This window comes from Condylura cristata, unplaced genomic scaffold (genome assembly GCF_000260355.1).
Source record: "Condylura cristata isolate star-nosed mole 26May11 unplaced genomic scaffold, ConCri1.0 scaffold00003, whole genome shotgun sequence".
In the NCBI taxonomy this organism is placed as follows: Eukaryota; Metazoa; Chordata; class Mammalia; order Eulipotyphla; family Talpidae; genus Condylura; species Condylura cristata.
The window spans coordinates 76,691,005-76,706,527 of NW_004567104.1; the positions used below are offsets into that span (position 1 = coordinate 76,691,005).

At 50.1% G+C, this 15,523-nt stretch overlaps 1 protein-coding gene across 1 annotated transcript in view; it reads left to right on the plus strand.

Moving 5' to 3' along the window:
- The window catches only part of SH3BGR (SH3 domain binding glutamate-rich protein), a 35,745-nt gene that overhangs the window by 7,519 nt on the left and 12,703 nt on the right, over positions 1–15,523 (plus strand). Inside the window, exons 3-5 of the mRNA XM_012730925.1 lie at positions 3,505–3,691; positions 8,614–8,799; positions 13,044–13,124. Coding sequence (XP_012586379.1) covers positions 3,505–3,691; positions 8,614–8,799; positions 13,044–13,124 — 454 coding nt within the window. The remainder of the gene's footprint in view (positions 1–3,504; positions 3,692–8,613; positions 8,800–13,043; positions 13,125–15,523) is intronic.

Sequence of the window (15,523 nt, forward strand, 5' to 3'; positions counted from 1 at the left end):
CTTCCTGCCCCCGAGGGGGCGCTGCAGCCCGAGGAAGGGGGACCCAGGGCCCGCGCCAACGCCCCGGGAGCCTGAGGGCCCAGGCCGGCGGGTCAGCGGTGCGCAGAAGCCTGGGGGCGGGGTGGGGAGTGGAGGGGGTGGGGGGGTGTGCTTGGCCGGTGGGTGTTGGATGCCAGCTTCTCCCAGAGCAGTGGGGGTCCCTGGCGGGCTGCCCCCCCAAGGTCCTGGGGTCCTGAGTCTCGGCCCGGAAAGAGGGCGCGGTCCTCTTAATCTCTGCACAGATACGGTTTCTGTGGTGAGGGATGGCTGATAGCAAAGCAACGCGTGCTTGCTGTGCCCAGATCGGGTCGCGTGTCAACCCAGAGTAAAGGAGACACGTTGAAACAAAACACGCATTTGTGCCTTGGAATGGCTAGTAATTGTCCGTCATTCATGCATCTAACATGCCTTTGGGCCTGCATTTTTTTTTAAGATTTATTTAAAAAAAAAAAGATTTATTTTGTGATGCATACAGAACTGGGGTACAGGCCAGAGGTGCAGGGGTAGTGAGAGGATTCACCAGAGACAGAGTGGGGAGCAGAACAGGCCGACTGACAAAGTCCACTGCTGAGGGGAGCAGCAGGGAGACAGGAGAGGTCTGCCGGGCCCTCTGGGTCACCCCCCAGCAGGGATCGAACTTGTAAGGAGCAGGCAGCGGCCAGCTGCAGTGCTGCGTCCTTACCTGTTGCGCCACCAGGGCGGCCCCACTGTGTCACTTTCTGACCGACTTCCCTTGGTATGAGCACCTCAGGGCTCATCCACCTTGCTCCATCGAGTACTACTGATCTCTTTAAACAGCTGTTTTCTGTCACCTGCCAATGGACACCTAGATTAGTTCCATGACTTGGCTGTTGTGGAGAACGCTGGTATAAGCAGAGATGTGTATGCAACGTTAGCGTCATTATGTTACAGGGTAGCTCAGAGTGGCCTGGGCCGCCTGTCTGTGGGGCCTCACGGTGCACTCACCCGTGAGCTCACAATTCAGTTACACTGCAGGGACACCCAGAAGGGTCAATAAGGGGTTTATTTACAGAAGGGGAAAGGAATAGAAAACAACTCACGGAAAGAGAGCCGGATACAAAGTAACTGCAATACCTTATGGCTAGGCTGACTGCACATACTAAATCATGGGGACCAGAGAGCTGCTTCCCCAGGGAGAGAGCCAGAGGGAGAGAGAGAGAAGCAATCACACCCTATTTATCCCCCCAAATGTCCCAGAATTCCTGCTAGCTCCACCCTTGGGTCCTCGCAGTTCTCTCCCTGGTGCTGCTGGGAGTTGTAGAATCCCTGGAGTAGGGTGTAGGGTCCAGAAAGCTGGAGAAGGGGGTGGAGTCCATAAGACTGCAGAGTTCCTTTAGGACATCCTTCCCCTTAAAATTATAACCTGTAAAAAGTTAGTTTTCAGAGATACAGTGAGGAGAAACCCGTGGGGATTACAATTGAGATGAAAAAAAAATGTGAAAAATGATGTAAAAATAAACTTTTTAATAAAAAAAAAAGTTAGTTTTCAGATTTACAATGGGCACATTTTCGTTGCTGTTATTAAAAGGATCAATTTCTTTTTTTTTTAAGATTTAAAAAATTTATTTATGCATACAGAAATGGGGTATAAGTCAGAAGTACAGGGGTGGTGAGAGGATTCACCAGAGGCAGAGCGGGGAGCAGAACAGGCAGATGGACGAAGTCCACTGCTGAGGGGAGCAGCAGGCGGGTCAGGAGAGGTCTGCGATGTGGGTCACCTCCAGGGTTGGGGATTGGCTGCTAGCTTGCAGTGCTGTGTTCTTACCCGTTGAGCCACCAGGGAGGGCCCTAAAAGGATCAATTTCTAAAGAGCAATGCATCATATAAAAGGGAGCCCGAGGACCTGGGGCAGCAGCTTGGGAGTGGCCATGGGTGGTGTGCGGAAGGACAGTTTGGCTCACGCTTTGGACACAGCGTTTTGGGTTCCCACTCCAGTTCTAGGAGCAGGGACAGGAGGGGCTGGCTTTAGGGTGGCTGTGCGGGTTACGGGGATGGGTGGCTGTGTCGGGTACTTACGTCTGGCGCATGGCCTCCACCTGCTTGGCAGCCATTTCTTCAAGTTTCTTCAAGTAGGAAATTTACTTCTATCCAGAGCACGCAGACGGAGCCGTGCCATTCTGGAAGGAAGTTTTCCGTGGGCAATTATGAGATGAATATTCTTTAGACTTCCTGTCTATGACTACTTAACACACCAAGAAGTATGTAGCTTAACACACCAAGAAGTATGTAGAGCTTTCTGTTTTATTAAATCATATTTGGAGAAAATAGTGTGCTCATGGCAGTCTCTATGGTGTGAAAAAATAATTTGATAAAAATAATACATACAGTAGAAGTTTTCTAAATACAGAAAAGTAAAACAACCCGATCTTTGTTGGTTTTTAAAAACTCTGTAATTGCTAGTGACTGAAATTTGGGGGCTGTGAATGACCTTCACTAAGAGCGTGATTGCCGGGGTAGTTGTTTGCCTTTCGAGGGACTGATCAGCTCGGGGAGAGTAACTTTAATCATTCCTGCTGATGAAAGTGAATTTGAGCTCCCCCAGGGGCCAAGGCGTCCCCACGCCTAGCAGGCACCCCCACAGGAGGGGACCCCACAGGAGGGGACACCCAGCAGGCACCCCCACAGGAGGGGAGCAGCCCAGGAATTGTGGGGGTGGAGAAAGGGAGGATGGGCTGGTGTTGGAAACTCCCCTGCGATCAGTGTCACCCTCTTCAAGAGTGGCAGGGGATTAAAAAAAAGCTGAAAGGGAGCAGCAGAGGGACCTAAGAGACCAAGTCCCGGGCTGTCTGCTCCTAATGCTCTGGAGCTTGACGGTGCAAGGTGCAAGCAGTCGCAAGAATTCGGTGATTAGCATTTGAACTTACTAGGCTTTGGAATGCTCTGTCTTTGGACACAATCCAATTGTCCGTCTGTACAATAAGCAAGAGCACAGAGCCCTGTGCAAACAGACCATTTGTTTCCCAGCTCTTGATGGCACAAGAGAAAGTGCTCGTTGGGGTCTTGGGTCTCGGGCCTGCCTCAGGGTCTGGGATGTCAGTTGCTGTCTTTAGGGCGACAGGTGGGAGAGGGAGACACCCAACAGAGACCGCCCCTAAAGGAGCCAGAGTATCGAGTGACGCTCACTGGCTTGCTGTTTACAAACCGGCCAGAACATTTTAAAGAAGAGGCCGCTTTCTTATTTATCTAGCCGCCTCGGGACTCCTCCACTGTTTGCCAAAAGCCGCGAGGCCCCCTCCTGGACTGAGCCTCTGGGCTCTTCCAGGTCCCCAGAGTTTAGTTTCGCCCTCCCCCTTTCCTCCGCGCCCCCCTCCCCAGCGGCACCCCCCCAGCGCTCTGATTGGTGCGCGCACAGCCTGGCCTTATAGGGACTGAGCCGGCGTCCGCGGTGCTAAGGGACAGGGTCCAGCGCCGCTTTTATCAACCAATCAAATATTTTCCTGACAGATCCCAAAAACTCCGAGCCAATGGAGGGGAGAGCGGGCGCTCCCCCCTTCGCCCCCTTTCCTCCCGGGGTCACGCTGGGGACTGGTGCTGGACGCTCCCTCGCAGGGGTGTGCAGGGGGGAGTCCTCTTTCCGCCGATCGAAATGGTTATCAAAGTGTTTGTGGCCACATCTTCTGGGTCCATAGCGGTAGGTGTCCGGGGGAGTTGCGGGGCTTGCTTCCTGAGCTATTTTCGGAGGAACGCAGTGGACAGGGCAGGAGCCGCTTGGCCAGCGCTGGCCTTCATTTTCTCTCGGGGCCCTCTGTGAGTCTCTCCCGGCTCTGACATGCCCTTGTTTGCTTTAATGGTGTTGAGGGAAGGTTTTATAAAACGTGTCCTACAGATGGGGATGGCTGGATGGGGAAGGGAGGAGAGGCTCAGGGGGTGCTTGAGACTAAATATTTGAACGCGTGACTTGTACTTTAACAAGTAACCGGTGCTGGCTATATTGTAGAATCGGAGGCGGGTGTGTGCTTTGGCCATTCATTCTGTAAGACTTAGAGTGGCAGAGCGGTGACGCTTTGCGTCGCACTTGCATGGGGACAGCCAGGGCACTGGACGACTCCCGCAGAGTCACCTGCGTGTGCAGTGTGACGGTGCCCAAACTTAGCGCGCGGAATAATGCCATTATTTGAGGAAAATGATGTCACAGTGACAAGAACAAACACGTCTGAGGCCACAGTTTTACATAATCTAGGAATTCAAGCAGATCCGAGCTAGGAGCTAGACAAGCCTGCCCTGGGCCCTGGGAACGGGGCTTTGTCACAGTCCGCAGAGCCCAGAGTCACCACCGCCTGGCGGCTCCTGCCGGCTGCTGTGCGATGCAGACCTCCTGAAGAAACAGGTCACAGTGACTCCCTCCCCCTTGGACAGGGTTCAGGCTGTGATTCTTGCCTGGGGCCGTGTCTGGGATTGGCTGCACCAGCAGAAGTTAGGGAGGCCGTGGACAGAGAGCACTTATGCACCTCAAGAGTGGGAGACCTGCAGTGGGTTGTTTCCTTTTATATTCCGGCCCTCGCCCATCTCGGGTAGCAGCTGGGGTGTCTCCAGTTACTGGTCAGCCTTGGGTACGTTGGGGCCCATCAGGCTGGGGAGCAGTCCCTGTGGCTGACTAAATACTGTGGTCCCAGCTTGCTTGACAGACAGAGCGAGAAGAAATCGGGAGAAAGGAGCCTGGTTGTCTCATCAGAGCCAAGCTAGCTGATCAGCGACTGACTAGACCATCTTCGAACAGGGAAAGACGAAGAGGAATTCCAGAAGTAAAAGTGCAGAGATCTTTTGTGGCTGCTGATGACCTCAGCACCTTTACTTATGTGCATGAGCACACGTTTCTGGATTACTCCGATGACCTGTAACGTGTTGGGGAAAGTTCTTTGCTTCTGGGTACAGCTGTGCTGGTGCGCTCACTGGCTTTGAAAGCCTCATGGCTTCTGTAGCCTCCTGCCCGCTGCGCCTTCCTGAGGCAATGAAGGAACTCGAGGCTTCCTAGGGTTACTTGATATGCTGCATTTTTGAAGGTTGACAGCAGCATCTACTTGGCTGTGCAGGATCTCGGCAAAGCCAAGTTCATTCTGGTTCCCTAAGCAAATGTTTTGGGGCCACTTGGGATTCTGTGACCTTGGGAAAGTCATTCCACTTTTCTTTTTCTTTTTTAAAGATTTATTTATCCATCATACAAGAACTCGGGTACAGGCCAGGGTATAGGGGGGTAGATGGGTGAGAGGATTCTCCAGAGGCAGAGTGGGGAGCAGAGCTGGCAGATTCACTGAAAGACTGCCGAGGGGAGCAGCGGGCGAGAGCGGAGAGGCCTGCTGTGCTGGGGGTCCCTCCCTGGCCGGGGATGGAACTCGTGCTGCAGGGGCTGCCATAGTTTGATAGTGCTGAGACTTAGCCCCTGTCACCATCATTTCACTTCCCTAAGCCTTAGTTTCCTTGCCTGTAAAACGAGGACCCTAACGGTCCCCATCTCATGTCATGAGGACTTCAGAAATCCGGGAGGAAATGGGGTGACCCACGTGACGTCCGTGATTAACCAGGTTCAACTGGCACTGGAAGTATTAGCTAGCGTTACAAGCAAAAGCTGCTTTTAATATAACTAAGTTGAAAACTAATAATTGATATTGTTGTAGTTATAATGATTACTTCATAGGGATAGATGTAGTTTACAAAGATTACATGAACGGAAGAGTTTCTGTCGCATCCTAACAAATCAAAACCGGCCAGCCCGCTGTGTCGTTGCTGGTGATGCTTCCTGGGAGGCGGATTTCACCAGAAGCTTCTCTGCGGAGAACCCAGCGGCCGCAGCCTTGTGCTGCCTGGGCAGCGCTCAGTCCGCAAACCATGCACTTGCTTCTGCAGCCAGATACTTGGGATCGCTCAGCCCAGGAGCTGGCATGACCTCTGTGGGATGCAGGAAGTAGGTGGAAAGGAACAACGAATTGTCACTTCTTTGGGGGCCCCCACGTTCCCAGCAGGGACAGGCGGAGCCCCTGGCGGCTTCTTCAGGACGTTACAGTGACCTCGCAGAAGGCTCCCAGCTGTGCAAGACAACAGCAGGAGGGGCCAGCGAGCTGCCCAGAGGTCAGGGCGCACGCGAGGGAAGCCGGCTGTGGTGCCAGGAGGCTGGACAGAGTGACGCCCAGCAGCAGAGGGACAGCCCCGCAGAGGTCTCAGAGACCCCAAATAAGGCAGCGGACCCCAGGAGCCCAGGTCTTTCAGGGCTGTCCAGAAAGAGGGTACAGCCTGGGCGCCACATTGGCCAAGGCACCCTGGAATGGGGGGGCAGGAGGGCGGAGCTGGGTCCTGTGTTGCCCCGGGGGTGCCCCAAGGGCACCCCTTCCCTGGAGCCATGAAACAAAGTCTGGGGAAGGCTGTGGTCCCTGCAGCTCAGCCCAGGAGGCCCATAGGGAAGGGTCACCGGGCTCCCCTAACAGGGGCCACCAGGGGGAGGCCCCCACCGAGGTGAGCGGCACAGTGGGCGGGGACCAGACCGAGGCTGACCCCCCCTGCAGTGGGGTGGGGAGGGGCCCCCCTCACCCTGCAGTGGGGTGGGGCGGGGCTGGCCCTCAGACCTTCTCCAGCCCAGGCCCCAAACCGGGGAAGCAGCCCATGTGCTACTGTGCATTGATTTCTTTTTACATTTAATTTTTAAAATCGAGGTGACTTTAGTTTATAGTGTTGTATAGTTTCCAGGCTTACGGCCTCTCGCCCCAGCGGCTGTGTCACTGGACTCCCCCAAATTCCATCACCACCCAGCACCCACCACCCCTGTCTACCTCCCCTTCTTCCTCTTGGGCACCGCCACCTGCCGCCAGTATGGCCTAGTCTAAGTCACTGGTTGTCTGGGGGGTGGGGGGGCGCGATTTGATTCCCTGGGGGGCTGGGGGCTGGGGGCAGCCATGGGCACAGAGAGCCACGCAGGCCCCCACACCCCTCTCCTGCAGCTCCCTGCTTCCTTCCAAGAGGACTGCAGGGCCCATCCGCGCTTCCCACGCGCTCAGAGGCTGAGGAGGCCAGGGACGCTGTGGGTCGCGGGAGGGGAGCAGCGCTGGGACCCGCGTGGCCCCCGCGTGGCCGAGCGCTGGACCTGGGCCAGCTTGCTGGGCTGGGGGGCGTGAGAGAAGTGGGGACGGAATGGAGATGTTGCCTTCTGAACACTCAGAGGGGAACCCGCTTGAAATAAAGACGCCCGACCCCTGGAGACAGTGGGCTCTGAAAACGCGAGATGTGTAAATGGCACCGAGCATGGCGGCGGGCTGGGAAGTGACGTGACGCAGAGAACCCGATGAACAAAAAGGGTAATTTGACCCCGGAAGTTTCCAGCCCCCACACTTTTATTTTTTGTCCCTGCTCGCCTAAGACCCGATTAAGCACCACATCGCAGCTGGCAGCGTCTTCAGTAGCTTGATTTAATGCTCTGGTTGCAGTATCTTTGTTATGTTGATGGTACAAGTGTTAAGCAGGTGTATAAGTGCTTTTTATATGTGCATATGTCATGTATATATAGAAAATATTTATGTTTAGATTTTATCTACTATCCATTCATATGTTTATTTTTGAGGTTGTATAGAGAAGTCACAATGGACAGACATTCTACATAAATTCTTGATAAGCATAATTATACACAGACATGTTCATGGTACCGCTATTAATTAAAAACGAAGTGTGTGAGCATCCTCCCTGGTGGTGCAAGAGGTTAAAGTGCAGCACTAAGAAACTAGAAGCTCGCTGCAGCCCCTTCAACAGGAGTTTGATTCCAGTCCCTGAGCTGACCACAGGGCGCGGCAGACCTCTCCTGTCTCCCTGCAGGCCCCTCAGCAGTGTATTTTGTCAGTGGCCTGTTCTGCTCCGCCCTCTGCCTCTGGTGAATCCTCTTATACTCCCCCACCTCTACCCGTACCCTAGTTCTGTATATATATAAAAAAAGAACAATTGTTTACAGAAGAATAAGAATTAAGTGTGTGATTACCACTTATGTGTTTGTACAATTTATAAACAAAAAATATTTTATATTTTCTAAGATTAAATATTTTAGTATTCATTTATATTATAATGCAAATACTATAGACACCACTGAAGGCAATTTCTATGTAATTTACTTTTTTTTGGATATCGTTATTTATGCATACAAGGACTGGGGTACAGGCCAGAGGTTCCGGGGCTGAGAGGACTCCCCAGAGACAGATGGGGAGCAGAACAGGTAGATTGACTGAAACACCTGTTGAGGGGAGCAGCAGGTGGGTCAGGAGAGGTCTGCTGCATCCTGGGGGTCACCCCTTGGCCAGGGCTTGAACTCGGGCTGCAGTGGCTGAGGACAGCTTCATAGTGCTGTGCTTTAATCCCTTGCACCTCCAGGGAGGTCCTCAGATTAAAATTTCAGAATTTAATTCACTCTTTTATCCTTCATAATGAAGCACTTCTTTATAATGGACACATGTGATTTCACTGTGCTCCTTACTGAAAAATTTAAGAAATTATTTGTGTTCCACGAGAGAGCTGGAGAAAAGATTTCATATTGACACAATATTTTTTCAAACAATCTAGTAATGATCTTTCTCTGTTCTTGAACAGATTAGGAAGAAACAGCAAGAGGTTGTGGGCTTTTTAGAAGCTAATAAGATCGACTTTAAGGAGCTAGACATAGCTGGCGATGAAGACAACCGGAGGTGGATGAGAGAGAACGTCCCTGGGGAGAAGAAACCCCAGAATGGAATTCCGTTGCCCCCCCAGATTTTCAATGGAGAGCAGTATTGTGGGGTGAGTATCTGGGTTCGTGGCAGTTTCTGTACGTGTGTGTGTCAGAGACAGTTTGAGGCAGCTTTGAACATGCTTCACAATCTCCACAGTCAGCTGACTGGCCCCCACCTGGCTGGCAGACCGCGGTGAGCACCAGTAGTTGTGGTAAAAGCATAAAGGTTGAACATTTCGATGAGCTGCAGTTTCAGCAGGGGATTACTTTCAGTTCCTTATTTTGTGTTGAACACACTGAGGTCATTCATTAGAACAGAAGCGTTTTCGCTGGGAAGGAATTCTCATCTCGCTCACGGGTTCGGGGTGTGCACTCTGTGTACATAGCAACCGTCGCTCACGGATTCGGGGTGCACACTCTGTGTACATAGCAACCGTCGCTCACGGGTTCGGGGTGCGCACTCTGCGTACATAGCAGCCGGGAAGGCAGACTTTAGCAGCGGGGTCCTGCCATCCGCGCAAGTAAACTATCTCCGTAGTTTAAAAATGGTCACAGTGCCATTTTATTTTATACATTTAATAGTTCAGTTCACCATAAAATCACTTTTTTTTTCAGAGTATATTGGTTCTACTTAGTAAATCCAATTGTTGAAACAGTTAAAAACTCCAAGGAGGCCCTCCCTGGGGCGCAGCGGGTTAGAGCACAGCACTGAGAAGCTTAAACCACTTCAGCAGGAGTTTGATCCCCCCCTGCCCTGGAGGTGACCCACAGGGCGCGGCAGACCCCTCCTGACCCGCCCGCTGCTCCCCCCAGCAGTGTACTCCATCAGTAATCCTGTTCTGCTCCCTGCTCTGTCTCTGGTGAATCCTCTCACCACTCCCCACACCTCTGTACCCCAGTTCTGTATGCTTAAATAAATAAAATATATATTTTTAATAAATAAAATAGTATTAAAAAAAACAACTGAAAGGGGCTTTAGAACACGAGAGCTGGATGTTATCTTAGGGGTCCTCTAGTTGAGCAGCTCACTTTCGGATCCAGTGGGCAGGCTTAGGAAGGCCAAGGGACCATCTCTCTCTCGCAGGGTTGGGGAGCAGGGGGTGGTGAGGGGACCCTAACTCACTTCTCTTCTTGCTACACGGAACCGCTATTCCCGGAAGGTCAGCTTTTCCTCTTTGTTATGGTTCCTGCATAATAAAAAGGCCATGCTCTGCAGCTGCACATTCTATAAATAAAGTTTTATTGAAACACACCCACGCGCTGACAGGGCAGTTCAGTAGTTGCCACAGAGAGCATAAGACCCACAAGCCAACATACTTGCTGCCTGTTCCTTCATAGAAGAGCTTACAGGCCTCATCGGAAACATGGCTGTTTACTTGGCGGGGGCTTGTATGGCTTCCTGGGGTGGCTGAACAACGTACCCTAACCTGGATGACCTAGAGCAACAGATGTTTACTTTCTCAAGCTCTGGAGGCCTCAGGTGAATGCAAGGCGTGGGCAGGCTGGTTCCTTCTAGAGGCTCCGTGGGAATCTGACTGAACTCAGGCCGCAGTGTCTGGCCAGAGCGTGCCAGTGCTGAGACTTCACCCCTGTGCTACCAGGGAGCCCCCGCCCATGTATGTTAAAGCTACATCCATGTTGGATGGACCTAGAGGGAATTATGCTCAGTGATTGGAGTTTGAACATTCATTTGTGGTATGTGATCTAAATTAAACAAAACTAAACCTGTAGACAAGACCAAGACCAATTCGCGGTCACTGGGAGAAAGGGGGGAGCAGGGTCCCTTGTGAGCGTGTACACGCGTGGGTTTTCAGTGATGCACGCCTGAAGCCCAGCCAGCGACATCACCCGAGCTGCTGAGTCAGGGAGCCGTTCGCGCTGCTGGCGGAGACGGGCTTCTTCATTTCTGCGGCTTCAGAAAAGACCCTGGACTGCTAAGTCTGTTTGTGCACCATAACAGAAGACTTCACCTTGGTGCTTGCAAAGAACAGAAACGCTGTGCCTGCAGCCTGGAAGCCCGGGATCAAGGCGTCGTGGGCCTGAAGGTCTGGGCAGGAGCTTCTTCGTGCTTGTGCCAGGCATCTTCTCACGGTGGCCTCGCGAGTGGAAGGATGAGGGAGGAGGGCCAGTCTTTTTTTCTACAGACATCCACCCCCCTGGGGAGCCTCCAGAGGCCTTTCACCTGGGCACCTCCACCTCCTTCTTCCCTCATCTTTGGGGGGAGTTAGGGTTTCAACGTATCCATTTTGGGGAACCAAGTACCCAGACCATAGCACTGCTACCCACAGTGCCTATCAGGCCCGTTGCTGACCAGCAAAGTCCCCTTGGCCCAGAAGCAGGAATGGGGCAGCTGGTCTACCAGCATGCACAGCTGTGATAGAGAATACAAAGTGCTTTGTTTTTTTAAAAAATATTTATTTATTTACACATACAAGAACTGGGATATGGCCAGAGGTGCAGGGGGTGAGAGGATTCCCCAGAGACAGAGCGGGGAGCAGAACAGGCAGGTGGACAAAGTACACTACGGAGGGGAGCAGCAGGGGACTGGAGGGGTCTGCTGTTCCCTGGGAGTCACTCCCTGGCGGGGGATCGAACTCGTGCTGCAGTGACCACTAGAGTTCATAGTGTCCGCTTGAACCCCTGCCCCACCAGGGGGCCCAGATAATACAGTGTTCGACAAACACTCGCAGCCCTGTGGGCAGAGGTGCGGGTGTTCGGCACCTCAGTCCTCAGCTGCCTGGACTGACCTGTGTTTCTGTGACTCCCCCTCCTCTCCCTAAGTCCTTACGCATCTGTTGGGTTTATGGTATTTCATCTGTGGATCTTCATCCCACTCCACAAATTAGACCTTTCTATTTATTGTTTTGACAGTTTCGTGTGTTTACATTTTGATTTACCCACACATCTGTTCGTACTATTGTCGGTAATTCCTTCCTTCTTAGAAAAGTTACCTGGGATCATTGATCTCCTATAAAAGAGTCCTTTTTGAGCATGCTGGAATTATTTTATTTGCAGCCGACTTCTGTGCTGCAGTCGCTGTCAACCTAGTCCCCACTCTGCTCCCAGGAGGCCGCCTTCCTCGGCTCCCCTCTTCCTCCCTCTCCCGTCCCCCCGCCCTGCTTTCTTCACTTTGTCCGTTTTCCCTGACTGCTTTTAATGAAACCTCTCTAGGACACGGTTAGGTGTAGAGTCCTTTTCATTTATTCAGTTTGGCATTATCTGGCTGTCGTGAGTCAGATATCAGTATCTTTCAACAAATCTAAAAATTTTCAGCCATAAATAAGCTGGACTCTGGCTCCCACTCGGTCTCTGTTGTTGCAAAGGAAGGTGTTTGTGAGAACTTTTCTGGTTTCCCTAGACTATTTCTTCCCCCCTTTTCCATCTCTTTGTCCTTCTCTAAGTAATATCTCTGGCTGAATCTTCCAGTCAGCTAATTTTCTCTTCCGATGTGTCTGATTAACAAATCCTCACATTTTAGGCTTTTGAATTTAGTTACGGCATTTCAATTCTTAGGTGGACTTTTTAGTCCTTTTCCAAATTTGCTTGATTTTTTGGGGTCCAGTTTGTTCATGTTTTTCAAGCTTCTCTCTCATTTCTTCAACAATATTTAATGTAGATGCTGCATGTCTCCACGTGGGAATTCCAATGTCTGATTCGGATTTCTGACTCTGCCTTTTGTTACTTCTGCCGGCTTTCACTCAACTGTGCTTTATTTCCTTATTTAGTTTGTGATTTTTGACTCTGAACTGGATATTTTTTAGAGCTGAATGCGTGGGTTTCTTGGATGCCTGGAACTAATTTTTGCTAGTTTCCTGGGAGCTCTGGCGAAGACAGAACCCTTTTAAATCAAGAACCCCTGCGGAGGTTTCCTGGATCACACATGCGGGAATTGGGACTGTGAACTCCCATGAGCTGTGCCTGGTGACTATGAATTCTCAGGGGGAAGGTCTTCCCCTCCCCTGAGCACCCAAGTTGAATCGGGCGTTTCTGCTCTTCATGGCTCGGCTGTTTCCATTTACTCTCCGCTGCAGGCAGAGCGCGCTGGGGTGCTGGAGTGCATGTGAGTGCACGTGTGAGCAAGTGTGTGCACAGGTGTGCTCGCTGCCTTGTGATTGGTGGAAGCGAAAGCTCAGTGGAATCTTTGCTCCTCGGTGTCTTAACAGTGGGGTTAGTCTTCCGACACAAGTTGAGGTGTGTATTCTCTTGTGTCACAGGCTGACTGATGGCCGGATAGGTACCAAGACCAACTTAGGTAACTACACAGGCTCGCAAGTATGCATTAGGTTTAAACGTTCTTTTTCTTTGCTTCAAGGATTTCGATTCTTTCTTCTCTGCAAAAGAAGAGAATATTATTTACTCGTTCCTTGGCTTGGCTCCCCCTCCAGGCTCAAAGGTAAGCTGAAACTCCATGGGGCCAGGAATACTGGTAGTGACAGCCCCGACTGTTAAGACATGATGCTATTTAAGTTAACACGGTTTTAATATATTTATTATTCTGATGAAGCCTTGTGTATTGAGAGAATGCAAGATTTTTACTAAGACATGTTCCAAATTTCTGCTTTCCTTGCACTCCCAAGATTTATTGATTGATTGATTGATTGATTTACTTATTTAGGCATAGAAGAACTGGGGTATAGTGCAGAGGTGTGGGGGAAGAGGGTGGAAGGATTCACCAGAGACAAGATGTGGAGCGAGTGAGACGGGAGAGGTCTGCTGCACCGTATGTGATTCAGCCCCCTGGTCGGGGTTCCAACTCAGGCCACAGCCGAGAACGTGCTGAGACTTAAACCCTATGCCACCAGGGAGGCTCCCCAAACTCTTCATAATTTTGCTACGATAACACCCTAGTACAGTAAGTTTTATAATACCTGAGTATTATAAAAGTACTCAGTAACCTTAAATACATTGACTAAATGTGTGAGAACATAAGTTCCATGGTTGAGCTTATCAAATTATTTTGTCATGAAATTGGCTTTTTTGTGGCTTATGTATATGGTTAATTTTACAGTGAAATATACTTATATCAACTGTATTTAAAATATATATTGTTTTGTCTGATAAAGTGGGAGAGAGTAAGATCTAGATTCAAGAATAAAATAAATTTCTTCAGATTCTTTCCTCTGGTGCCATTTCCTCTTGGGTCATGTGTGTGACTATGTCAGTTCAGTAGAGAATTCTGCCAGTGCAGCAATCGTGAGTGAGCCTCTGGCTGTCACGGAGTCTGTGCGGCGGCTACGTAGCCCGGCCTCTTTGAGAACCTTGTCAGGACTTCACAGGTGCAAGCGCACATTGTTTGATCCAGTTACTTCTTACTTCATTTCCCCCCTGCTTGTGTTCACAGAGACTGAATCTGGATCGAGTTTCACTGTAGGTGTCATTGTCTCCAGGTGGTGCCACCTGAGGTCTCACATGCCAGGTGAGCACCTGAGGTGTGGCCCTGGCTCCTTCTTCAAGTGACAACACTTGGCCCTGGCAGTTAGTTTATAGCTCTCCAGGAGGAAAAACCTACCCCCAGCCTTTTTTTTTTTCTTTGCATTTGCCTTAGTCTTTTTTTTAAAATTATTATTAATAATATAATAGTTTATTTTTACACCATTTTGTGCCTTTTCCCATCTCAGTTGTAATCCCTGTGGGCTTGCCACCACCAAGTCACCCGTGTGCCATCACCTTAGTCCAGTGCATTTCCCTCCCCCCACCGTTTTTTGACAGAAGCTATGCAACTTCTGTCAACTGACAAATTCCGATGGAAGGGAGAAGCTCTGAAAAATCAGAAATCCCATTGCTAACTTATGTTACGACCTCCTTTTTTGGTATAATCATAATATCAAAAATATTCTGAGCAACTGGATTGCCTGAGCTTCATAAATTGGCTACCTGGAGGGGCAAAGTAAGAGCTACCCCAGGGCAGGAAATTCCTCTGTGTCCAGAGACGAAATGTAAGCTCCTGGAGAGATAAGACCCCCAAAGCATCCAGTCTCCTGGGAAGTTTCCTCAGTCTTTTGAAACAAAAAGCAAACCTTTGATAAAACTCCCAGGCATAAAGACTCATGGACAATTTCTTAACATATTGACACAGGTTTTGCTTAATGCATAACTATGTGACTTCCTCTTAATTTACCCTTTTCTTAAACAATCAGTAACTACTCTCTGCTGGTCTAAATTTACCTTAATTAAACAAACACTAGCTACTCTCTGCTAGCCTTAGCTTTTCTTTAGACTATCACTGATACTCTGCTAACACAATTTATTCCTTCCTAGGACCCCTAAATCCTTTGCTGACAGCTCATTCTTTCCCAGACCCCTTATCCCTTTGAAGTCATAGTTAAACATCTGTATATATGAAAGTTATCACAAAGATGTATAGTATAGCGTGCCATAAAGTAGCAGGAGGAGAATGCATTGTTCCCCTCTTCCTTTAGAACTTTTATGCTGATTTCTTATTAACTTACCTGATGCATTATTGTAACTAACTCTTGCTAAACAGTATAAATAAAGACCTGCTAAAAGATGAACAGGAAGACTTGCACCCAACTCCGATTCTCCTGTCTTCCTCACGCCTGCTCCCCTCTCCTCTTGAAATCTCCACTTGCCGAGGCTGCCTTCCCACCTCAAGGCCCTGCCCTCTGACAACCTGTGGTCGGGACCAGTCCCTGACAGTTTTTGATCCCATTCCCCACTCCACCCTTGTAAAATGTCTCTGGTATATAGTTATTCATTATTATTATTATTTTCTCCCTTAGTTCTTTATACTCCTGCTATAAGTGAAACCATCCAGTATTTTTCCTTTTTTTT